At 39.6% G+C, this 26,441-nt stretch overlaps 1 protein-coding gene across 3 annotated transcripts in view; it reads left to right on the top strand.

The window, feature by feature from the left end:
* The first annotated feature begins 624 nt into the window (after positions 1–624).
* VCL (vinculin) overlaps positions 625–26,441 on the top strand; it is a 56,798-nt gene continuing 30,981 nt past the window's right edge. For 2 of the 3 annotated variants that reach the window (XM_039727319.1, XM_039727320.1), the window contains exons 1-3: positions 625–1,048; positions 19,570–19,640; positions 25,637–25,787. In XM_039727319.1, coding sequence (XP_039583253.1) covers positions 881–1,048; positions 19,570–19,640; positions 25,637–25,787 — 390 coding nt within the window. In that variant the 5' untranslated portion in view covers positions 625–880. The remainder of the gene's footprint in view (positions 1,049–19,569; positions 19,641–25,636; positions 25,788–26,441) is intronic. The other variant, XM_039727318.1, reaches the window with a different exon arrangement.

Raw genomic sequence — 26,441 nt, 5'->3', positions numbered from 1 at the left:
GCGAGAAGCGGCGCCCGCAGCCGCTCGCCACTTTTCCTCAGTGTGGGCGGAAGCGATTGGGGCCGCGCCCAGGGCGGGCCGCGCACCGCCGGCTGCGGGGAGAACGCACACCCCGCACGAAGCGCCGCGCCCCAAGCAGCGCCTGGGGACAGCGGGTCCGGCCAGGAGCGCCACCTCCCCTCGGCCACCCCCGCCCCAGCAATGCCCAGCCCCACGCGCCCAGCCAGGCGGTCACGCTCCGCCTCAGCCCAGCGGAGCGAAGTTGCTCCGGCGGCGGGCGTGGCGCAGGAATCCCACCGCCTTCGCCCCCCGCGATCCCGGCACCCTGGCATTAATCCTCTCCTTATATGGACACCAGAATGTCTGACGTCATCTCGACGCTGGGAAACCAGCGCCCGCGCAACCAAGCTTGGTTGGGAAAAGGCGGGCGGTGCGGGAAAGGCGGGGGGTGGAGGGGGAAGGAGGCTCTGGAATGTTGATGGACGCGGCGTTGCGCCACTGGGAGCGGCGGTCGCGGCTCGGCCATTGGGCGAGGCGGCCGGGGGCGGGAGCCGCGGGAGGGGCGGGTTGTGGCGCTTGAAAAGCCGCCGCCTGGCTGAGGAGCGGCGCCAGTGTGGGGTGGGTGCTGCCAGCGGGTGGCAGGAGGGCAGCGAGTTCGAGTCCCGCCTCCGCGAGCCCGAGCCGGCGGCCGCTTCTCCGTGTGCCGCACTCCGCTCCGGGGCGAGGGGAGCTCGGAGTGGGCGTTTGGTTTCCTATTCTTCCTCCTTTTCCTCTTCGCGTGGAGGCCGCGGCTTTCTCTGTAGGGCGCCAGCCCGCAGGGACAGAGTTTGCCAGGAGTTTGTGCTGAGTTCGGGCCCCGGTCCCCCACCCCGCCGCCGCCATGCCCGTCTTCCACACGCGCACCATCGAGAGCATCCTGGAGCCGGTGGCCCAGCAGATCTCCCACCTGGTCATCATGCACGAGGAGGGGGAGGTGGACGGAAAGGCCATCCCGGACCTCACCGCCCCCGTGTCGGCCGTGCAGGCCGCTGTCAGCAACCTGGTGCGGGTGAGTAGTGGCGGCTGGCCCGCCTCCTCCGCGCCTTCTCCTGGGAGCGACTTTGGCCGCCGCGGCCAACTTGGGAGTCCGGCGGCGCCCGCCCGCCCCGGGCTGTCGCGGACAGGTGTCCGGCCGGCGCCCGGGAAAGGGTTAAGTTAGAAGGCTGTCTGGACCTCTGCCTGGAAGCCGCCTTCGTTTGTTCTCGCTCGGCCGGCGAAGGAGCCGTGAGAGCCGTGCAGCGGAGCAGCGAGTTGTCCCGGCAGCGAGTTGCTCGCATTCCGGGGCGGAGAAGCCTTTGCCCACCTGAGGAGCGGCATCTCAGTAAAGCGCGTATTGCTGCGGTTCATACCCGCCCCGAAACGCTTCGCAGATGGCTCTGATACGCTCTGTGGTTCTTTGCTGCCTAGGAAACTCCTATTTTAAGTGTATGCGCTATAAAAGGCAAAATGCTTACTTGGCGTGAGCCTATCCAAAAAATCCCAAACCCAACCAATAACAAAGCCCAAACCTCCCAGGCATTTGCGTTTCATTTTTAAATCGGTGAGGGCTGGCCGTTCCTTATCAGTGCAGAAGTTGAGGCGGGACAGACCTGTGGCTTCCAGGCAAAGTCTGGAGCTGTAAATTGTTCTTGTTACTTAGCCTCGAGTATGAGTTACTGTTTGCTTGTGGTAAGCTAAAGGTGACGGAAATTTGCCCTGACTCTTTCGACTTCTTGAAGGTGGTTATGCACAGCTTGTCTCTTTAAGAGCTGAGTACATGCAGTATGGACACTGCAGTATGAGACGTGCAAGTGACTAATGCATTTGAAATGTTTTAGTCGTATTAGCACTTTTATAATAAACAAAAGAATAACAAACTGTTGCAAGGCAGAAATACTTTCTTTGATATAGAAAGCACTGTGACATTGCCTGCTCTTCTACTGCATTAAGAATTACCTGGTAATACTTACCTTGCACCCTTGTTAAGCTTGTTTACAAATACTGAGTACATTTTTAAATATCACATATTCCTTGCTCATTTTTAATCCCGTTAAATTCTGAAGTCATTCCTAGCAAGAAATACCTCTTGCCAGTAAACTTTGCCTTAAATTGAATAACTGTGCAAGTTAAAATACTGTGTCACTGTTAACCAATGTTTGAGTGCACTGAAATCATGAGACTTGTGGGCATAAGAAGCTGTCAAGATGACTAATGTATGTGATGTGCTAATCATGTTTTGGCCTGTACTACTCACTGCTGCTAGAATAACTTGCCACTTGGAGGTTTTGCAGTTTACTACAGTGTAACTAGGTCTCTTGGTCGCCATGACTGTAAGTATTACAGGCTGTCTAGAGTACTTGTGCTTCTTGCTGACTATAGCAGACACCCATCTTTTTATGAAGAACAGTTGTTCTGTAGCAGTTCACTGATGTAATAGGTGTTCTGGCTGTAAGGGTGTGAAGCCTGTGTGTATGAAATACTTTTCCTTGAAAGGAAGACGTTGGGATAATGCTTTGCTTCTCTGAGCTAGCCCTGTAACATTGGGTTATGTGACTATTTTTCCTCACCCCACCTTTCTCACAAAAGAAACTTGATAAAATTTCATTTATTAGAGAAATGCAGAAACAGATTTTGTTTCATTCTACAGCTTGCTAATGCTAGCTCTTATTTCATTTTGGACTGTTTTGGAAGCCTCTCTTTTTCTCTTCTTGCCTGCTACTTTGATAAAAGGAAAGATTGTTGAATTATTTTTTCTGTGTTTATTCACAAAGAGCAATTAGAAGTGGTGTCATCTGAGGTGGTAGTTACCAGGAAGATTCCCTGATCTGTTAAAACACAGCTTTGTCTGTATTAGGAAAAATGCAGAATTAAAGTTCTGTTCCCTATCTGGAGCTCTGTGTTCAGTGCATCTCTCTGAAGTGTAAAGGTGATTTATGAAACAGCAGTTTCTCAGGAGCAGAAGAATTTGTGCAGACAGGTTCTCAAATTACGAGCCTTCTGGTGGCTTCCCAGGTGACAGTGAAGATGGAATTATCAGTGCAACCAAGAGAGTAACGTGGCTGCTGGCTCGTGTTGCTTGCTGTCTGCTCGGGGTTCTTAGTGTGTTGTGAGTATCACAAAGTACATAAAGAAAAGTCCTGAGGAGCAGGGAGTTCTTTAGTGATGAATTTTCATATACAGCAGCATTACTTTCCAGCTGCCCAGCCTATAGTAAGGGTTCTGCAGTTTGGAAAACGTAATATTTAATTGATGTAACTATCATGTCTGTGTGTAATAGTGTTTGAAGTTTTGAGACCCATTCTTGTTGAAGGCCTGGAAGATGTACTGTGAGGGGAAATGGGCTAGGAAATGACTGTATGGCTATAAGGAAGGACCTCTGTGCAATAATATCAACATTCTTGAGATGGAGCTAGCACAATACACTATTCAAGATGGACTAGAGGTTGATAGATATGAGAGTCTTACATTAGGACTATTAGATGAGCCACAAGGGGGTCCTCCTCTTAAATACCCTGACTGGAGATCTCTATAAGAGAACTTTTCCATTGGCATGCATTTCTGTATTTTCTGTCATTAATGGTTATGCTGTATTTCAGCGTTTGCCTGAAGCCATCTTAAATGACATGGCTTTTTTAATGTAAAGTTTGCACACTCAAGTGGACCAATCCTAGAGATACTGCTTGTCCAAACCTAATTGTAAAGTAAACCTGGAGAAGAGAGAGTCAAAGTCATTGCTGATGTTAATGAAATGACTAAATCTTTTACAAGTTAGTCATTGCTAAAGTAAAATACCAAAGAAAGACTTGGTATTCTTTTCTCAGTGTGCAACAGTTTGCTTCCACTGCATTGTGACTATTTTGTTGGGGAATAGCTTTTACACAATAATTCTCAAATTGTTTTGAAGCGTTTTGATGAAATTTCTTAGCTGTGGGGTGAAGTCCTTGTTGCCTGTGCAGAAATATAATGTAGAGGTAAGCATCAGAATCTTTTTTACACAGGAATCAACTTTGACCGGAGCCAGGAATTTGAGGGAGAGGCTTCAGATACCACAAGATTATGAATGTACTAAATTGGTCCTTCTTTTAACTGAAAATATTAATGTTTGTATTGGCTTATATTTGTAGTGAATGTGTGGCCCCTTACAGGAAGGCTGGCATTTGGTATTTATTTTATCTAAAAGATGTGACACTGTAAGTCAACAGAAGTGATGCTGGTGGTGGGTAATATCAAGGCTACCTAATAGGTATGGCATAATTTTGAGCTTGCTAAATATCCTATTAGTTTAGAGGAGAGTGAAAGGAAATTGAATTTTAACTAGTCAAACTTCCCAGGGAAGAAATTAACTATGTGGTGATTTTCTAGTTGTTTCAGGCTTCTTTTTCTTTCCCTCCTAATTGTTTGGTTTTCTTGTTTTGTTTTGGTTTTTTTTTCTTTTTTTAGTAATTCACCAGACTTTTAGCCTATTTTAAAAACTGGGATTTTTATCAAGGATGACTGATGATAATGCAGAAATGGTGAATCAGTCACACACATTATATATATATGGTTTTATTTCATGAAGGAGAAAAAAGATTGCTGCTTGGCAGTAGTGAATTTACAAGCATTTATGTTCAGACCAGTGTTATATCATTGCCAAACAGAGAAAGCAAATGCTGCTCTGATGTTGTAGCTCCATAGTGCTTTTATGGATCCTGGCATTCTGTCAGTACAGGCTCTGGTCACTTCTCTCTGCTGTTTCCCACAGAGCTGCCTCAGAGCACTGTTGCTCTGCCAAATGCCAACAATGCCATGGGTGAAGCTGCTGAGTTTGGCAGATTGGGTTGTAATTCTCTGCATTAAAATTAAGGGAGTAGAAGCGAGTTGGGAAGCACACAATTTAAAATATTGGAGCAGGCTCAGCAGCTCAAGGAGGTGTTCATTTTTCAGAGTCTGGGCTATTGAATGAGGTCAATGGCCTAAAAGACCTGCTTTATCTGAGACCAATTGCTTGAGGCTTACCCTGTTTTAATGTCCTTAATTTTCATAGAGCTTGGGGCATCTGAGCAAAGTGATACTCTTATGAAATGCTCATAATGGAAGATTTAAGACACTAATGGTAACAAGTGAAGTGACTGAGATCTTTCAGAACAGATATCTGCTCTGAAAGAACAGTGTTTGTCTGTTTGATGATGGAACTTCTGCCATTCCATCCTCTGTGTTGTCCTTTTATATGTCAGTCTGCTTCCCAAGTGTCTATATGCTTCTGGTTTCTGTTATATTATTTTTTAATGGGAAAAAATTGCTTTATTCTTTACTAAATTGCTGATGACTGCATTCCTCAAGAAGATGTTATTGTTGGATGCTGTGATATGACTTTATTTACCTAGTGAGGTTTGGAGGCTTATGAAACACTACTGATACCTTTCTGTATCTCAGTTACTGTGACTAGCTGGGTCAGGCCTGGCTAGGTCAGGTAATCATCAGGAAGGGCCTCTTAGGTTATAAATCTCCTGTCTCATAGTCAGGGTTTATCAGATGCTTCCTTTAAGTAGGTCTGGGCCAAGTACTATTTTAAAATGTAAATAAAAGCAGTCTAGAGTAAGATTAAGCTTGACTGGAGATTGCACTTGATGGGAACAACACCCTGAGTCCAAGTCATGTGGGTCAAAGGTTTTTGTGGCTTCCTGAAGTTGTGAGGTCAGTCTCCTAAACTACCACCAGCTGAAAGCTCACCCCATCTAGGCACAGCTAAAGCTACCCAGATAGATATTGAAACAAATGGAACTTAATACCAGTGCTTTGGCAGAGACATAAAGTTTAAACTGAACAAAAGAGTTAACTGTGGGAGTGTTGCATGTACTGCAGCTATAGCAGCTGTCGTGTCTCAGCAGAGGAACAGGCAGTAGTCACCTGAAGCCACTGGCATGTTCTGTCTGCATCCATGGGCCTCTGGCAGGTGAGAAGTTCTTGGGGTTGTAGGGCCATTTGGAAAGGGCTATCCATCTTCCCTGGGCAGGCTGTGAATTGCTTACTGATACCTGCAGACCACCAGCTTGAAAATCACCTGTTTAAATGAACTTGTGAAGAATGCAGCCTGCCTTGAACCCTTGTCATGATTCCAGCAGCAAAAGTCAAATACACAGATAACACCTGGAATGAGGAGAAATGGTCTGACTGTTGAGGAGAGTGGATGGTAAAACAGCTTTATCATCCTAAGTTTTATTTTGGCATAGCTGACTTGCCTGTAACTCGGCCTACAAAGAGAGGAGTGAGCTGTTGTGAGCAGCTTAGTGTTTCTCTTCTTTGAGGAGAAAAATTAGCTTGCAATATTTTTTTGTATCTTGGAAAAGGATGGAGAAGAAAGGAACAAGATAAGCTTTTTTCCTTGCAGAATTTCTATACAGCACACAAGGTGACTCTCAAGGGGGTTGTGGTTTTTGCATTTTTCCTTGATGTTTGTAACTTGTCATGGGACATGTATAGATCTGTGCCTGCCCATTTCCAGTTTATTATGTTGTTACATTTTGAAGCTGAAAGAAATGGTTGAAAAAGCAGATCATCTGAACTCTACAGAACTCCAAATTAGTGACATGTGAATGAGCACTAGAATAAGCTTGAAGATCTCATGAGAGAATGTCTTTTCACTACAGCTTTCTAGGTCTTACCTATGAGTAGTAGAAGACTGTCATTAGTGTTTTTCAAATAATAATAATTTCCTTTTTTTTTTTATTAGAACATCCTTCAGTGTACAGCAGTTTCTTCAGGGATCATTTACCATTCTGGGAACTGTGGCCATATGCTCTGAGAAAGTGGAAAAACCCCATTAGGGTGTATGTATGGGAGGGGCTGATTAATCAGACAGAAAGCAACTTTGTAATAACAAAAGCACATCATAAACTTCTTTCTTGCTTTTATCTGTTAGGAATCATCTTTACATAAGTGATTAATTAGTTTCTGATTTGAATGGAATAATCTTTGTTCTGTTATTGTGTTTGGATACTTAATTTATTCCAGTTTGCTCCATCAGCTTTAAAAGAAATCTTTTGTTCTCTCTTTCTTTAAATGTACATAGAGATTATTATTGTGGAATGGATAGTCTTTAAGTAGCAGTTGGACTAAAAAGTTCCATATGCCAAGAATCTAGTGAATACCACTCCTGCTTTGAAAAACTTATTAAAAGCCTTTTTCTGCATAAGTCAAATACACCAGTGTGGGAAGAGTTAAACCTGTGTTAAGGAAGAGTGTTTTTAGGAATGTATTCTTCCTGATGTCTTGTAACTTTAGAGAGTGCTGTACTTTTGCGTTGTACTTTGAAATGGGAAGATACTTTTCTCCACATAATGATATTGGACTGTAGGTGTGGAATTCCTTTTAGAAGTTAATAGAAAATTACCCAAACAAAACATGGGTCAGAAATGTGTACCTTCAGAAGACAGTACTTTGCACGTATTGAAATATAATATTTTTTCCTTTTGTGCCAGAAATTATAGTCTATTACTTGCTCAGTCAAATGCTGAGAAGCAGTTCTTGATACAGAACTTCACTGCAGCCACAGTTCTTAATTTCTGCTAATTGATAGCCCTCCTGACATGTCTTTAAACACAGCCATGGGAGTATTGTTGGTATTGAATTTGAACAGTGAAGTGTCTTTTTATTCTTTTGTGACTGTATAACTATTAAATTTTATCCATTACATTAATTGTAATGTTTAGATGTATAATTTCTTCCTTAATTTGTATGACAAGAGGTGAGAGAGAATTAACTCTAAATATTGTCCTGTAATTGGAATGTAGAGTAACAACTTGTGTTGTACCATGGAAATAGAACAGATGAATGAATATTGCAGCTGTCTTAATTTCTGAAGATGCTTTGTGGATACAAGATGACTTGCTGCATGGGGAGATGAAATGATCAAATGAAGGCTGCATCTTCTTTTCTATTACAGATGTTTCATCAATAAGGATCTCTTCTAAACACAAGCTGAGCTTCCCAGTAGCTCAAAACTGAACTGGTAGGGGAGAGAATGGGGGCATGACCCTCCATGTATAGTACTTGGAAGTAGGTCCAGTTTGTCCCTGGAGTAAATCAGGCTCTAGTGCATCTGTGAGGATATGAAAGACTGACTAGAGAATCAATACAGGGGACAAACCTTTCCTTTGCTTACTTTGCCTAATAATTAAAGTGTACTGAGGTATAACTTGTACTTGTCCACATCCTGAGACTAGAACCAAAGATTTGTGTCAAAATATATTGAACAATTCACTTTGTAACATATCTCCTATTCAGAAATCAGTATTGTTCTGATGCTTCAGGAGAGCTATTTACAACATGAATAATGAACAATGGATAACAATAGTGGCTAATGAAGGGGGACAAAAGCAGAAAACCAAAAACCTCTTCATTATCAAAGCCATTCCAGAGTTTCTGAAACTGTCAGCTTGTTGACTTAGTTATGACGATATCTGTTTCTCTCACTGTAAAAACAAGTATTGGAACAGTTTCCCAGTATTCTGACTTCGTGGGTAGGATAGGAAACTGATGATTCATGTTGGGTTTCTCCAGTAAAGAATGGAGAAAGAAACAAGCTGTTTCTGTTGGTGTTGGCCTAGGATACTTATGAAGAGACCTATTGTAATAATGTTGCATTGCCTTTTAAATCAATGGTTACACCCACAGAATAGCAAATGTAACTTGAGCTTCTTTCAGCAAATATAAATTTTTCTTGTGACAAGCTCTCAGGTTATTTTAGGGACCTGGGATTGCTGAAGGCAGATTTTCTCAGAAAAGGCAGGTAAATAAGTCTTTGAGCACATATTTTTTTTATTGTGGTCAGACATCCACACCTGTCTCACAGTGGGCCAACATTTTACCTAGTCCTTATTTTGCTGCTGTATTTAGACAAGCAGTTTGTCTTTCATGGCCTTCACTAGGTTCAACTCTAGGTACACCTTGGGATGGACCCCATCCCTGTGTGCTTGGCTAACATCTCTGTTCATCCAGCAGGAGCACTGTTCATTCAGGCAGGCCTGCACTTTTACTTGTCCTCCTGCTCATCAGGATGAACCAGCTCTCCAGAATTTCTCTTTCAAGGAATGTATTCTATGTGATTTCTCCAGTTAAGTCCCTGAAGAGGTTGAAGTTGGTTCTGAAGCTCAAGCTCTGATTTGTCTATTTTTTTCCTGTCAGGATTCTTAATTCTACCATCTAATGGCTGCTCAATTTGTCATTGGCATTCCAAATCAATTGTTCCCTGTTTCCAACAGCAGAGCACTTCCTGCCTTCAGCTCCTCAGTCAGTATTTACCAATTAATACATAATTGTATAATACATAATTAATAGATTACAGTTTAGAGTCTGTGAAAGCAAAAGTACAGGCAAACAGTTTTCATTCTAAACTGAATTTTTGGGATGGCTTAAGAAGGTTTCATTTCAGCAAGTATAATGATTAATCTTTGACCTGAGATACATATGGTACATAAATAAAATGGTGAATAGCAGATCTGAGAAAGTACTGCTTTGGTGAACTTTACAAGCTTTATGTTCAGATATCTTTGTGTATGCAGCTTAAAATGTTTGGGTATGTTGCAGCTGTTCTTGTCTCATTGCTCAATGTTTAATTTGTGTTTGTGGGAATAGTAAAATACAATGGTATTCCATTTGAACTTCGTTTTAGTAGCTGAACCTTAGCATGAGCCTGCCCCTCCTTAAATGCTGAAAAGCATGCAAGAAAACAGCTGTGGTCATTAATTTCATAAATGAGTATAGTCACAGAGGTGCTATAGTAGCAGTATGAGAAGTGGTCGTGTGTTCTCACCCCTGAACTGATGAGGCACTCTGCTCACCTTAGTTAAGTCTTATGTGATGGGAAACTAATGAATGTTCTCAGCCTTTCTTTTTAAATGGGTGCATCAAAATGGGAAGCTTGTTAAAGGCTGAGTCAACTTCTTGCCCATTCTCATGTTTCAGCCATTTGGTATCAGCCAAATCATTTGGTATCAACTTCAGTTTCACAAGTCTGACTCTTCCTGTCTAGCAGGGGAGCTGTTAAAAGCTGCCATCTAGAATTTACTTCAGCTGAGTTGCTTCTTCTCCTGGCTTCCAAACTTTTCCTGAATTTTCAAGAGGCTGCACATTGCAACTGATGAGTGAAGCATTAATAAAATGAGGGAAGCATTAATAAAACTTTCTTGTCTTATGCAGGTTTTGTTTTGTTCACCTGTACAAATGCTTGCCACAAGGAGCAGAAACTGACTTCGACTAGGCTGATAGTACATGTGAGACACAAATAGGTTGTGAGCTGTGAGCATTTTTGGGTGGATATGCTTCCTGGTGACATAAAACTTTCTTGTCTTATGCAGGTTTTGTTTTGTTCACCTGTACAAATGCTTGCCACAAGGAGCAGAAACTGACTTCGACTAGGCTGATAGTCAGTACATGTGAGACAAATAAGTTGTGAGCTGTGAGCATTTTTGGGTGGGTTTGCTTCCTGGTGATCACAAACTTACAAATGGACTTCTTATAAATGAGTATGATACCTGTCTGTTCATAGGCAAGGAATGGTTAAGTTCTTCAGTGCAAAATGGGATGTAGTAATACATAACTGAGTGAAAAAATGTGGTAATTGAACACACCAGCTTGCATACAATCTTCCTCTTTAAACTCTGGAAACCTTGCAAGTTGCTAACAGACATTTGTGTACTAGCTTACAGCAGGTTTTTAATACTGAAGTGTGTGATGCACTGAATATTTATCTAAAGATTTATCACTAGAAAAAGCTGCATCAAGCACCTGGATAGAAGTTACTGGAAGTTTAGCTTGTTTTGGTGTGCATGTTTGTTATTAAAATCATAGGGATTTTTGTAACTTTGGTCAAGATAAATCACAAAGGTGCTTCACATTTCAGCCTCTGAATGTGTATACAGGTGTCTATTTGCTCTTCAGCTAAGTCTCAAAAAGCTTCTGTTTTTACACTTTATAAGAAGTTTTCTTCCAAGTGCTGCTTTTTCAAATTACTGCGTAACCCTTACAGGTTTTTAGGTGAGCTGACAAATTAAACTGACTAGTGTTTGGACTACAGTAATAATCACTTTCACGAGCATAGCTGTCTTTGCAGCTTTTGCAGCACAATAGCTGTGCTGAATAACAGAGATGAATAAATGGGGTTTCTCTCGAATTACAGAGTAGTAGCAAAAAGGTCACTTTTTATTTAGCTTGCCCTGACACAATGACAGAAAATGGATTGTGAAGGTCAAACCACTGACTTAACTGTAGCAAGTGAAGTGCTCTTTGAGTCTTTGCCACACCTATAAAATGCTCCTTTTTTCTCAAGAAAATCAAAGCATGGTGAATGGGAACCTCAGTAAATTTTAGGTAGGTTTCACTTCAATTTCAGTTTTTTCTCTGAGTAAAAAAAAAAAAACCAAAAACATGTGCATTTCTTTAATTTCTCCTTAGTTAATGCTGGCAAAACCTGCATTCCTTAGCTCTCAGACTAGATTCCACTGGCACTTGAGCTGTCAGACCAGCTGGGCCCAGCCCACTGCCCGTGCAGCAGGAAGACAGGAATGTATCTTTGTTGATCTGATTTTTATTTTTTTCCTCCTCTTCCCAGCTTGACATCTGTGATGATTGTAGTTCCTGTCTAGTAGCTAGTACAGAAACCTCATCTCTAATATATTTATTTCACCAAGACTTGAAGACTTTTTCATTAATGTCTGTTAAACTTGTAAGAGGATTTTAGCAGTTAGAAATGGGTGGCCCTTTAATATATTTTCCCTATTGTGGAGTTAATTTGTTAACCTTCTTGTAATGTGACACAGTTTATGTGTGAAATGGATGATACTGTGTGTTTGTAGAGTGCCTGGCAAGATGGAGTTCTAAAATGCTAACAAATTTCAGTGAAGAAGAAAAAAAAAAAGCTGTTGTTTTGAAGAAGTTGAACTTTCTAATGTCTTTTTTGATTGAATGTCAAATTTAAATATTTAAGACCAGTTCATAGAAGCTTTGCTTTTCTACAACTTCTGAACAAACAGTGACTAGTTTTATTCCTTTTGTGTGCTAGAGGTGAACCCAGGCTTTGACCTGCTTTGCTAATCATGGGAACTTAACTAAAGCAGCAGTTTTAGCCTACATATTTATGTGGCACTGGACTGTAACCTTCAAGTTGCTTATTTTACCTAACTAGTTTTCCCTCATGGTTAATTGAGTGTAGCTCAAATGTGAAGCTACTACTGATAAAGTCTGTCTGTCCTGTCAAGCATGTGTAGAATGCAGTGCCTACAATTGTCCAGTGTGCTGCAGAAGGTGGATAATTGCTATAGAACACTGTGTAGCATGTATCTCACTGGGCAAGATACATTTGCTGTTGCAGAGCTTATGCCAAAAGATTTAATGCTGTGAATTTCTGTTGCTTCAGTCATATATTAGATATTTTCAATATATTAAAAAGCATAGTGAAAAATACTACTTTATCAGTAAAGGAATTCTAGATGAGTGTTTTTTTCTTACTATGTTTTCCTGCAGGGAACCATTCCTGCCATGAACTTAGGGGAAAAGAATTCTGTACTCTGGAACCACTGATGCTCTAGGATGGAGCTGATAAGGGAAGTGGTGCCGTTCTTTCTGTGGAAGGGGAAGAATGAGTGTTGAATAGTCTGGTGTTCAGAAGTCAGGACAAGCATGTAACAACTGGAAGATCCTAAAATTCAGGGCCTGATAGCCATCCTACACTTACAGTTGTGACATATTTAGATGCCTCATTTAGGTAGCAATACCTATCAAATCAGCAGTGTTTTCAAAGAGTAAAATAGGTTATAAAAGGTAACAACAGATTTTGTAGTTAACTAAATGGCAAAGGGAAATTAAGGCACTTTTATTGAGCATCTGCCTTGTAGCTGATACAGTCAGTTACTACATCAGTAAATTTCAGATGCAGAGCGGTAGAGAAAAAAAACTGCACTATTGTTCTACATTTGAAAGTTACTCAAAAAGTAATAGAAAACACATTTTGCTTTGCCTTTTTTTAGCTTCTTGAATATCTGTGCCAACATGTGGGTAAGTGGCAAACTAACTTATGTTGTGATCTGTGTAAAAATAACAAGTTAGTTTATCTTTCTGATGAAGGAAAAAACTGACTGGGTGGATTCAGTTATTATCTATGTCTAGCTATAACTTGGGTTGGTTTAGAGATGCTGCAGTACAATATTTATCTGTATCAGAATCATAGATTCTTATAGGCCAGCCCTGCCTATAAGAACCAAACCTGCCTTCTATTTGATATGATCTGCACACTTCCTTTGATAACACTTCTTAGTATTAGTCTTTTGCCAAACAGGGCCAAAAGGCCTCAAGATTAGTAAACTTTCTGGATGCTTCTACTTAACACTTGAAATGCTGGGAGGACAGGATGCATCTGAGTTACTGGGGCATGGTGGAGATCCTCATCCACCAAATCCTCTGCAGCAGTCAGGTATTAGCATACTGTCAAAGATGGTGTAAATCTACCAACAGAATCATGGTGTTTGGTTTCTTGTTTTTCAGCCAGGCATCTGAATAATGAGAAAACTTAGCTCCAGAATTGTGTTATCTTTTAGTACAGTACTAATATGTGTATACACATGCAGCAGGATTTATGTTAAGAGGTGCTGTGAAATTCTTGACCACAGATCTGAGTACATGGAAATGAACTGGAAGAGCTTTTGGAGTCTGCAATGCTGCTTGGTATGTGGTGTTATCTTTAGATTTTCTTGTAAGGGTGGCTGTTTGCAGTTCTCAATCTAATTTGTAGACTACAGTTGCTGTATCCTATTTTTCCTGGTGAGTTTTGTAAATGCTCAAGGGTTAGCAATGACTTATGTGAATTATGTTGTTTGACTGGAGTAGAGTTATAATGTCCTAAAGTAATTTTAATTTGAAGTACTGGCTTGGAAAAAGAAACTCTTCTTTTGATAAAAGAGCTAATTTCCAAATTATAATAGTTCTGTTAAAAATATCATATAATCAGTATGTGTTTACTTAACTTCTGTTAAATTAATCCTGTAATTAGCCAAACCATCCGGGCCTCAGCTCTGTACTGGTAACAGAGTTAGTAGGTACTAGCAGCGTGAAGAAGTCTTTAGGTATCCAAATGATGTTGCGTTTTATTTTCCATATGGTTCTTGTTTCATAGTTCTGTATTTTACGTGGACAGCAGGATTTCTTAGCCTTCAGCCAGTTAAATTTTTCTTAATCATCAATGCAGACAGGTAGGTCAGTTTGCTGCTCCTGGGGACCACGTGGCTGGTGTGTTCTAATTGGCTTGCCAGATGACTTTGGAATTGTACCCTGCTATGGGTGGAATGCAGTCTGCAGGGCAATAATGAGAAAACCAGGAGTCAGGACACAGCTTCCAGGCTGGCTGAAAGGACAAGGGATAGGCTCTGGTTCACCTGTCTCTTTAGCATTGGGACTGGCTTCAAGCTAGAGCTGGGACTGGCTCACTGCTGGGATATGTGCATTGTTCATTTGGTGTAAACTAAAAGCAGGAGGAGAATTCAGCTGCACATTTCTTTGGACTTCTTTCCATCTCTTGGCCAGAGAAGTAGAAAACTCTAAAGCTTCTTAAACCAGTGGTAAACTTGCTGATTGCAAGTGACATATCAATTCTACTTATAATTCAAAGCAAGATGAGTAGAATGATGAAGAGATTGGAAATCTGCGTGTTTTAAAGGCTTCTGAGAGCCTTTAAAAGAAAAACAGAAGTTTGTGTTTAAAAAAAATAGTTGTAGTTTAAGACTCACTTTCTCAGTTGTATTAAAGGCGAAGGATGAGATTGTGAGGAGTGACACGTAAACCTGTTTACTTGGATTCTTCTAAAAATGCTTCAACATTGCTTGACTTTTCTGTTAAGAGTTTACAAAAGTCCTGTCTTTACTGGAAGCTGGTTGTATATGATAATTTTTGAGTGACTTGTAAATTCAGAATAAAAGTAATTTCTTGATGTACCCCAAAACTTTTTGAATATTGTCTGATGAAGTTTGGTGCTAGGCTGCTATGCCAGGATGTACACAATCCTATTTTGACAGATTTACCATATGGATTATGGCAGCTAGGGGTTAGGGCATGATAAACATTCACTCCAACACCTGTATTTCTAAAAGAGGTGAGTGAAATAGGTAGGAATACCAACAGCTGGATCTTCTTTACAGTGTATATAATGCCAGTGTGGGTTGCAATCAAAATCCTGTGACTGATAAGTACAAAGGTAAACAGCCAAGTCCTGTTTTGCTTCTCTTTCCTGCCAGAGCTTCTTCCAAAAAACTTTCCATGTAATTGGGCTCTGATGACTGGTTTCACAAAAGGAAAACTGAACAATTGGAAAGTACTTATTGGGCCCTTGCCACTTCTGAAGCCACTGAGACAAACTGCTCTCTGAATCACAGTGGGATAAAGAGCCTCCTTTCTAGGCCTTCAGTGGACAAGCTTTGTCCAAGGAGTGAACTCTGAAAGGTGTAGGATTCACAACTGGATAGCGTAAATTCCAGTCATCATTTTCTTTATGCTGTCTTGTGTAAGACCCCTCAGTATGGAACCTGAATTAAAAATTCTTTCATGAGGGTTTATTTCTCTGTCCACATGGTATTATTTCAATCCAGACTGAAATATATCTCTTCTATGCCAGCAAGGAGTTAGAATAAATTTGGTGTAACTTTGGCTTGCTTCTAGATCAACTTGATTCTTTGTTCCTAGTCACAATATCTAGGTCTGTTCAACTTTAAGATGCAGGATGTGTGGAAAATACTGGTTAATTCCGTTTTGAGATGGATTCTAGATGTGGCTGTGCAAAAGTAGAGACTGTTGTCACTGTAGAATTAAAGCAAATACTTTTATTTTTTCAGGATAGTTATCTAAAGAAATTTGTCAAGGAGTTGTAGGGAACTTGATAGGAATGAACTGGTGAATAAACATTTTTTTATTTGAGATTTAATGTTCCTACTGTTGTGTCACAGTCATTCCTGGAAGCAAGACATGGATGAATGCATAAACCAGAGAGTGGATTTTTATTGAGTTGTCCTCTGGTAAAGTTGCTTTTACAGCATACAGACTTAGATCACTTTGTGTGGCACTTGGGTTTGTCAAGCAAAACTCATACTTGAGCTTATGTCTTGGGGGAGCCATGGGGGTAACAGCCAGGGCTGTTCTGTGTTCCCTGGATGATGGTGAAGGAATATTTTTAGGCTTCTTGCTAAAATGACAGATGTTTTGAATTAAGCTTCTGGAACATTGCAAGAACTAATTCTTCTAAGGTCATCTTCCCTTTTAACAGAGGAAATCATATAAGCTGTGAGGAAAATGTCTCTTCCAGCATTTGGCAAATTGTCAAACTAGTATTGTCAACAGAGGCATTCAGAGGAGTCTTTGTTTAAAAAAAATAAAATTACTCTTAAACAATCAATTTTGGACTCCCATCTTAATTATTTTTGTGTTTTATTTGATGTTATATGTGCAGTTTTTACTTGCAAACTGCAGAAGTAAAAAGGGCTAGATGCTGGGTGCTTGTCTGTTTACACAAACTCTCAGAATTACAGAAAATGAAGTTATTTCTCCTTCACGCTGAGCAGGTGTTGTTTGCTAGATCTAGCAGGCTGAGAAGGTGGGCAAGGGACCTTGTCTTATTTTTCCTGCAGTAGACACAAATATGCTAAAAAACTGCAAAACTGGTTATAAGGAAGAAACTTGGCCAGAAAACCTTTTCTTTCTTTTCCATGAAGAAAAGTCTCCACATCAGAAAGCCTAAAGCATACTGGTTTCATACTAATCAGTGGCAAATAGGACTTGTAGGAGACTGACAAACAAAGTTAAAAGCAGGAGCAGGAAATCTCAATCTCTTCCTCCTGCTTATAGCTACATTCCTAGCAAGTTTTTCAGCAGCCATATATATGCCCTCTGACTTTTGTGTGTCCCATTTCCTTTAAATTTCTTGACTTGTCTGCCTCTTGTTCCCTGCTTTTTTGGGCAGGGAGTAAGAAGGAAAGTAGCTCACTCTTTATTCAGCTGATTTGTCTGTAATCTCCAAAGAGTTTGAAAATTAATATGGGGTAGAAGTTGTAATTAGGAAACTGTCTTGGTCAGGTTTGCTTGAGAGCTCCCCTTACTCTGTAATGTGCATGTTGAAATTATGGTTATTTTAGTGTGTTAGTCAGGGCAGTTTCTTTGGAACCATGAGTAAGTGCCACTCCAGCACTGTGTAATAGCAGAAGCTTCTGTATCACTCTGTCACTTCCCAGTAAGTTAAGGAAAGATTATCTTAGGAGGTCAGAATATCCAAAACCACAGCAGGATTCCTGTCATTTTTTCTACATGTGTACTGTTGGCTAGAAATAAAATGTTTCTCAGATGATTGTTTTGTATTAACATGAAGCTGGACAAGCTACCTGTCTGAAATAAGGAATGAAGATACTACATCTTCAAGGGAAAACAAAAAAATCCTCATTTTCTTGGTGTTGGACTGTGAAGAGGGTAGTTGTTACCTTGTGTTACTCTGCAATGTCTCCAAAACTTGCTTAGGCCATGTAAAGTCCAGTCTGAAGAAAGAGGATCTTGTGAAAACCAAGTAGGAAACAAAGCAACAAAAACCCCTAACCACAAAGCTAGAAGGACAAACCCACTCAATTTTTTTGAGGATGTATATTGTTACTTATTAATGTCTTCATGTTTTGAAACTTTTCCTGTTAAGTGTTATGTGGAGTAGATTTGTTTTTTACGTGCCATTTCTATACCTTGGCAATGACTGCAAAGAGCAATAACTGGAAAGGTTAAATAACAGCTATGCAAACAAGGTTTTATATTTAAACAAGTTCAGGAGTACATTCTATGTTGGTGCTTAAAACAAGGTTGAAAGTCCTTTTTACTAGAAAGGTAGGGGGCCTTTTCAATTGATGCACTATTGAAGCTGCTTGAAATCTTGTGTTCTTTCTGTGGTATGCAGTACTGAGGATATGGATGGACTTGGAAGAGAAATGTCTTTGGAGTTTGGGACAGTTTTTCTGAGGTTAAAAGTCTCCACAGAAAACCCCCAAACAACAGAAGAGGAGTTAACTCTTCTCCTAGATGTTACTTCTATTTGGAGACTAAAGCTACTTTGCTAGCTATAGCAAAAAAGTCCGTGTGTTTGTGTGTATATATATATATGTGCATCTGTAGACATATAAAGTAGATATACATCTGCCTACAATTAGTTGATAATGCTTCTTTGATTACTGAACCTGGATGTATAGCCTTTTATGGAAGAGATTTATCCTTTCTAGATCGAGTGATTAAATGCTTTTTGTATGGTCTAATACACCCGGACAATATAAAATAACAATTGCTAAAATGGCTGTCAACTTGAAGTGCCCCCCACATTGTAAGCTTTATTTTTTGCATTCTTTAAAATTACTGTTTTTTTCAATATACTCAACTGTATGCAGGTTGGTACAGCTGCAGAAAAATAAATCTTGAAGGCATGGTCCTTGTAAATATAGGATTGCTCTTAACTTTCACCTGGTGAGAATCTTTTGTCTAACAATGTGTAATCCAGAGTTACTGGGAATTACTCAATTTTTTGTGTCCAAAAAAAAAAATTAAGTAGGCTAGGCTTAATCTCATTGAAGCAAATAAAATACTCAGGCCAGTGGACTTCTGTGAAGTTCCTCTGAAAAGGAGCAGACCAGGGAAGCAGTTTTTGGCAAGCAGCAAAAATTTGCAAGGAAACAGTGGTTCTGGAAGGCTGTAAGGCATTAGAATTGGCAAGTGCTGTGCATACTGACACACTGCATCTTCTGTCCAAACCCAGTGAATCTTTAAGCACCAGCTGATCAGGGATTTTCAGGGCTATCTTGTCTAGCTTGAGCAGGTCTGGCAGCTCTTAACACAAAGTGGTGTCTGGTTTAAAGACCTTCTGCTTTGTGATGCCTTTCTGAATAGCTTATTCAGCGGGAAAATACAGCGAACAAAGGAGCTGGAAATATTTTGTCAAGTTGGTGATCTCACAGTTCAGAGAGTCAGCTACCAATTATAAAGACTTCTATTGTGTAACACAAGAGCTAGTGTATAGAAAGCTCCAGATCTTACTCTCTTTATTGGCTTCTGCATAATTATTTTTTGCCTAAAGGATGGTGTGGATGTGGGGTGCATTCTCAGTAATTAACTACATTTTTCTAATAGACTAAGTTGCTAGCAAAAGCGGGATAAATTTTTTTATCTTGGAATTTGATTTCTGACTTGTGGAGATTAGCTCAGAGGGAAACCTTCAGAGATTAAATTTTTACAACTAAGTGCAGGAAAAAACCAGTATTGTTTCTATGGAGAGTAGGAAGAAGTGTATTGGTGTGTCCTCATTTAATTTAGAGATATCGATAGGAAACAACTTATGATTTCTAAAGGATTAAGTTAACCACAGTATATTGTGATCTCAAAAGTAGACACAGCAACAGGAACCTGGTGAAAGGAGCTGTCATTAGTACAAAGCATTTTTTTTTGTTATTTCACGATTTGCTTTTATCTGGCCTTGACATTAAAATTTTGATTCTTAAGTATGTCTTTTTTCTCCTTCAGGTTGGAAAAGAAACTGTGCAGACAACAGAAGACCAGATCTTGAAAAGGGATATGCCACCAGCATTTATCAAGTAAACTAATTTTATTGTAAATCTTGTATTGTGTGTACAGGAAACCTGTTCCAATGTCAGGAACAACCTCTTTGGCAGCAGGGATTTGTCTTGTTACATTCTGTATATATGAATACATATATGTGGTATTTCTCCCTTTAAAAATGATTACGAAAATTAATCAGGTTAACAATGGTACTTAGCTGTGTGCTCTTGTAGGTTTACCTGAAATGTCAGAGACAATGTGGTGTCTCAATCTTTTTTCTATTTATTTGGCTGATGGGAAAGTGTGAATTTGTCAGTATAGGCAGCTGATAGCATAACTGCGTGGAAATCTAAAACATTTGAAGAGCAGTGACTCATTGCAAAGTGTAGTAGACAGTCCCCTTACAGCAGACATTCTTAATTCTATGTCTTGGTGTAAAGGACAGCTGACTTTCTGTTGCCTTAAGCCTTAAAAATGCTACATCACAGCTTGTTGTGGAATTTCCAAGCTGCTTATTGCCACCTGAACAGACTTCTAGTGAAGTGACTTTCTTCTGCTAGCTATAGGAATCTCTTTATTAGCATTGTCCAGTGTATACAGAATTTCTGAGTATTTTACTGTTCTTTCCAAACACCAAACAGGCAGATAGTCAAAAAGAAAGAATTGAGACAACTGGGAAAATAATAAAAGGGAGAAGGGAGGTGATGTCTAAGGAGAAGATTTATGGTAGGCAGTGAATAAGGATTTAGTTTATTGCATTTTAGGATGACAAAATGAATTATTAAAATAATGCTTAGGACCAGGTGGTATTAGCATATGAGTTAAAGAATGAAATAGCTGAGTTATTGGTGAAGCACTGTCACTTGAGACCACCAGTATGTCAATCAAAGGGATGCTATAGTCTGAGAAACTTTCTAGAGAAATCTGGGGAACAGGAGATGTATAGGTCTGATGTTCTTTTGGAATAAATGATGAGAAATTCTGTATTAGAGAACACTGAGACCTCACCTATACATAGTGTGCTTTGAGTGACAGTGTTTCTGTGGAGGGAAATTCTGCCTTATAAATCTGTTGGTATTCTTAGAAATATCACAAACAGGGGAAAGGGTAGTTCAGGTAATACAGTGTACACTGATTTCCAAACTTGGCAGGGTCTAGAGGCTTTTAAGAAGGTGAAGTAGCTGCAGGGTAATTTGAAAAATTTTTGTATGAAAAAAAGTTGAAAGTGCAAGAAAAGATTATATGGTTAACCCTGACAATGGCAGGAGGAAGTCAGTAGGACTGTGGAGCTCTTGGTTTTGTGCTTTTCACCCTATTAATAAATGTTCTGGAGACCAGGCTGACTTGTGAGGAAAAAGTACTGAGTGGTGACACCAAGTCTTATGCAGGACAGAGTTTAATGGATGACTCTGGGAAATTACAGTACCTTATTAATTGAAGTGACTTGATGTTAAGTGTGGATTAAATTACTTTTAAATATCTGAAGTTATGCATGCTTGGGAGAGCAGCAGGTCTGGTGGCAGATAGGATGATTGAACTGACCTTTACCAATACTGAGCAAAGTCTTTGAGCTGTTGTACGTTGGTGAAGAGCATCCTTACCTGTTCATAATATAAAAGTAAATAAAACATTAGGTTTATCATCAAAGAATGAGAGATCAAAATGTCACAGTATATTTGTTCTGCAGCTTGAATACAGCATGTCCTGGTAGTCACACAAATTTGGAAAGATTGTAGTAGGACTGGAAAAGCTCATAGAAGGGCTTGGAGAACAAAGACATAGAATTACTTCTGTATAAGGCAAAGTTGAGTAGACTGGAACTCTTCAGCCTGGGATAAATGACAGAGGGGATTGAGACCCTGACAATGTCTAAGTATGAGTTGTGTGGAGAAGGTGAAAACTTGTGGTTTTCCTGTGCAGAACTTCATGGGGGGAATTGCTTTAAGGTAGCAGTTTGTAAGCCAACAGTAGGGAGAGATTCTTTGTACAGCTGGTTGAGTACTGTTAAAACTCTTTATGTGGGTTTGGAGGTTAATAGCTAAGTACTTACAGGGATCCATTGTGGGTCATCAAATGCACAAACTGCAGGAAGTCCCAAGAGCTGGAAATAGTTGAAGGATGGGAGAGTGCCTAGAGGAAGCATGATAAATGCTTATCCTGCTTTTAACCTTCCTTAGGCTTTTACTTGCAGCTACTATTGGAGACAGGATGCTGAGCTAAATGGGCCTTTGATACAAACCACTACAGTATTCATCATGCCGTGTTCCTGCTGTGTGATCTTGTGTGGCTGCAGGGGGATTCGATTTTTTGAGGGGAGTGTTTATTTAATTAAATAAGATCAAAGCTTTTTTCTTACTTCTTTATTAATTGTATGCAAATGTGTAATTTTGATTGTGCTCATTTTCTAGGATGTGTGGAATTTCTAGTTAATTTCCAGATTCTTCTTCACCTAGACAAGTAAAGGATTAAGGAAAAGAGATTTTTAAAAATTGCTATACTGTATTAAGCCTTTGATCAAAATGTAGCAAATTGTGCAAGACTTGAATAATTAAATTTCTGTAGAAGTGTGACACAAGTACTGCTGAATAATACCACTTTATGCTGGGTGAAAGAACTTTTTCTGCAGCAATTCATGACTGCATGAGCTGTGATATTATGTAAAATGGGAACCAAAGGTATCTGTCAGAGTAATGACACCCACTCCTCAGAGTACTTGCTATCCTAGATGCAGTAACATGAATTAGGAATGTTTTTATGAGCAGCATGTTTCATTTGTGGGTTTTCGTTAATCTGGAGTTTATATAAAAATGAATTAGTGCAAGTTAACAATTTCTTGTTAACATGGGGAGTGTATTGTCCGGGGTGTCTTGGTTGTGGGGACAAATGATAGTCACAAGTGAGTTACAAAGGGAGCCTTATCTTTGACTGCTGTATAGGACAGAATTGAAACAGATGAGGGTTTTTTTGGTTTTGTTTTCCTGAGAGGGAATTTTTGTTTCTAAAGCATTAGTTCAGGAATTGGCATTCCATTTTAAGGGAGTGCTCTGGCAGAATTTGTACTGGTGCATGGATGATGGGTAAGAAGCAGTACACATGTGCTAGCACTGCATTCCCTGTCCGTGTTTCCTCCATTCAAAAGGATCACCAGTCCTGGAGGATGAAGAGATCTGTTTATTATTTTGAAAGACTTGATACAGTCATCAAGGGTTCATAATAAATATATATTATGGTAATCTGTAAAGCTTTTCAGTAGGAGTGTGACTGAGCAGCAAAATAGCTTTTCAGCAACCAGCAAGTTATCATGCTTCCCTTCACTTGCTACTGACATAAACCACGTTGGAACTGTTGACTTAGAGTTAAAAATTGCTGAGTTCTTTATCTTAATTGTCTTAATCACCAGGGAGTATAAGTAATGCATATAATTTACATCAGATGTTTTGCAATGTGTTCCTATTACTTGTTAAGCTTCTCTTGCAAAGAAGTGAAGAACTGCAGTATCTAGGCAAAGAACAGGGTTACACTATTTGTTTACACTGAGAATAAAAGTTTGTTTGACTTTCATGGAAAAGCTCATTTAACAAATGAATCAATAATGCTATTCTATGATAACGTTATTTTGGTGGCTGAGCTGTAGCTGCAATGCTGGTGTCTGTATTAACTAATTATTGTTAATGTAAAATATTTGCTTTTTACTTTCTATTTCTAGTACTGCAAGTAATCTAAACTGTAGTGGTTAAACTGGAAAACAAACTTAGGAAAAAGCAGAGGTCAATCCTAAAACCTAAAATCTAAAATGATAGTTTAGCATAAGCTACTTTTTTCCCCTCATGTTTTGTAGGGAATACATTTAACAGCAATGAAGTGGATTGACTATCCAAAGTAGTGTGGTTAGAAATATTGTGACCAGTCTCTTCCCCACAAAGAATTTGGCTGGTGTTAAGATAGCTTTATTGTAATCATGCCTCAGAAATAAATACTCTTTTTTACTAAGATGTGCTGTTGGGTTTTTTATGTTTCAATATAATACAGAGATTAGAAACATCAACATAACAATGCACTTCTGTTCTAAACTTCTGAAGGTTTGATTCTTGTGATAGAACGAGTCCTTCATTGCATTTTTAGGGGCTTTGGTTGTTTGTGTTGTTGTTTTGGTTGGTTGGGATTTTTTCATGGAAGTAAATGAATCCTAATCTTTTGCTTCCTAGCATGTGTGCTTTGCAGGAGCTGAAATGTCTGATTTTCAAACACCACTATGATTTTCTTGTACACAGCTTACACTCCTGAAGCATTTTAAGTGCATTGGGAAGTTTATACAAAATAGGCATTATACTATTGAAATTAATATTTACTTTTAAGAGGTTCAACCCTAAAAACTGTAAAAGAAAACCTCGAATCTTTAGAAACACTATTTTCATTAATTATGATGGCTTCTGGTATAATACGCGTTTATGTTAATTCTTGTCTTAACAAATGAAAAAGGCAGCCTTGAGATAATTATCAGTATTAAACAGACAACCATGAAATTAAACTGTAGGAAATTAAGTATTTCTGAGCCTATAGCTCTGAGCTGCTGAATAGGTGATTTGTTTAATCCCTTTCTTGGCGGAGTTGAAGAGAATAAATGTGAGAAGCAGGCATGGAAATGTAATTTAGTGAAGTCAGTTGACTTTGATAACACAACTAAGTGCATTGCATAGTGATGAGCAGACCATTTCTACTTTCTGCCTTGAAGTCCTTCAGCATTTTCTTGCTCTGTTAGGAGCCTCTGCCATCTGATACACTGAGCAGATGTCTCCCAAAAAGACCTGGTTATGATAATGCAGCTGGTCCAATGTGATCTGTTCTAGAGAGCTATTAGCTGAAAAGTTTATTCTTGGACAAAAGGGTTTTTTTCCTGTAATGGGTGTCTTATTTCTACTTGTTAAATTTAGATGTAACCATTAAGTTCTAATATTTGTGTTAGCAAAGAATGTGGCGGGGGTGGGGGAGGGGAAATGAGTTAACTATAACTTTTCAAAAGTACTTTTATTAAAGTATGATAAGAGTGTGCCCAAGTGGTCAGTAGAAAATGGGCTATGTGACAAGCATGTAAAAGTGATCATAAGAGGTGGCATTGCCACATATATTGACACATATATTTGTTGGAACCTCATGTTATTGAATGAGCACATGGCATTCACATGCACAGTGCATTATCAATTACACTACACTTAAATGGGAGACAGTGAAGGAAAGTGCAGTCAATGACCACAGTCATGAGTAGCATAGCTAACATGAAAGGCAAGTCTGAATATTTTATTCTCCAAAGGTGCCACAAAGTTCTCTTTTGTTACAAGAGAACAAAATCAAAACATTTTCAGTCTTCCAATTTTTGATATTTTAAAATTGTTATATTAAATGGTTTGATGGAACCTAATTTCAGAGCTTATCTTATTGTAAGTACCTTTTGTGTTACTGTAGTTACATACTGTAATGTCTTGCAAAATATTTCTGCTTTTATGTCTGGAATTGCAAGATGCATTTGAACATTGTACCTTACCACTTCATTTTGTGGTTATTTAAAATGCTCTTTCTATGAGTGTTAACATTCTGAAGACCTGGACTACAGCTTCATTGACTAGAGCACAGTGAATTGAATAGCAATGCATATACAAGGCTGATAAAAGTTAACAGTTACTTTGATTGTGAAGTCCTAAAAGAATTATTGTTTTGTTCCCTGCTCTTGTCGTGAAGAATGTAAGGTATTTTGCTGGGTTGGGAGCTCTCCTGAATGACACTGTGCTCTGTAAGGGGTACTTCAGATGTTCCCTATGTGGGAATTCTGGAAAAATGGATTGTATGGTTGCTGGTGACTTTCTGTTAGAAAAAATACAATAAATACTCTCGCCTTTCAAACCATAAAGGTGTAGAATGATCAGTTTGCTTGTGATGCTTCAGATGGTAAAGTTAAAAATAAATGCAACATTTTCTCAAGCCTGTTGTCACACAGACAGAAGGTAATCAGCAAGTGTTGTCTGCTGGCTTTCCACAGAGTGGAGAACGCCTGCACCAAACTGGTGCGGGCAGCCCAGATGCTGCAAGCAGATCCCTACTCAGTACCAGCTCGTGACTATCTCATTGATGGGTCAAGAGGAATCCTTTCTGGAACATCAGACTTGCTCCTGACATTCGATGAAGCAGAGGTAGGAATCCCAGCCTGACTGACTTAAGTGCCTGCACAAGGGCATTATTAATTAAAATGTCCCCCAACTAAATTAGCTAAACCAAACTATTAAATAGATTAATGAGGTTTTGACGGTCTCAGCTTGGTTGGAAACATATTTTGCATTCCTTTCTGTCTGAAGGAGCTTAAGACTTGTTGCTCTGTTTTGTTAGGAGCATTTTTGCGTGACATAATATTTAGGTGCTGCCTGTGATTATTGCTCAGAAAGGCCAGATCTCATCACCTGTCTGATACCTTCCTGATGCTTTTCTGTATTCCCTTCACCTTACCCATTACTGATCCTTATATTATCTGTATCCCTTCCTTGAAAAGCCCTAGGCCACTTTCTAATGTGCTTGTCTGGCTCATTAGCTCTGGCAATTTAATTGGCCTTGGGGCATGGGAGGTAATTCAAATGTGGAATGTCTGGCTAGTCAGGCAGAATATGTATTCTGATAAATCTAACAGTTGCTGCATTTGGACTGTTGCACTAGCCAGAAACTGACTCAGAAGTGCTGTTTGTCCATCCTCATATGTATATAAAAAAAGCCACAGTTGCAAGGAAATGTAACTGTCTCATGTTTGAATTTTTTTTGTTACAAATCATAGTTTTATCTGGCAATTTAATTGGCCT

The sequence above is a fragment of the Passer montanus genome, unplaced genomic scaffold, assembly GCF_014805655.1.
Source record: "Passer montanus isolate IOZ18808 unplaced genomic scaffold, ASM1480565v1 scaffold61, whole genome shotgun sequence".
In the NCBI taxonomy this organism is placed as follows: Eukaryota; Metazoa; Chordata; class Aves; order Passeriformes; family Passeridae; genus Passer; species Passer montanus.
This window is presented reverse-complemented; position numbering and strand designations above follow the sequence as displayed.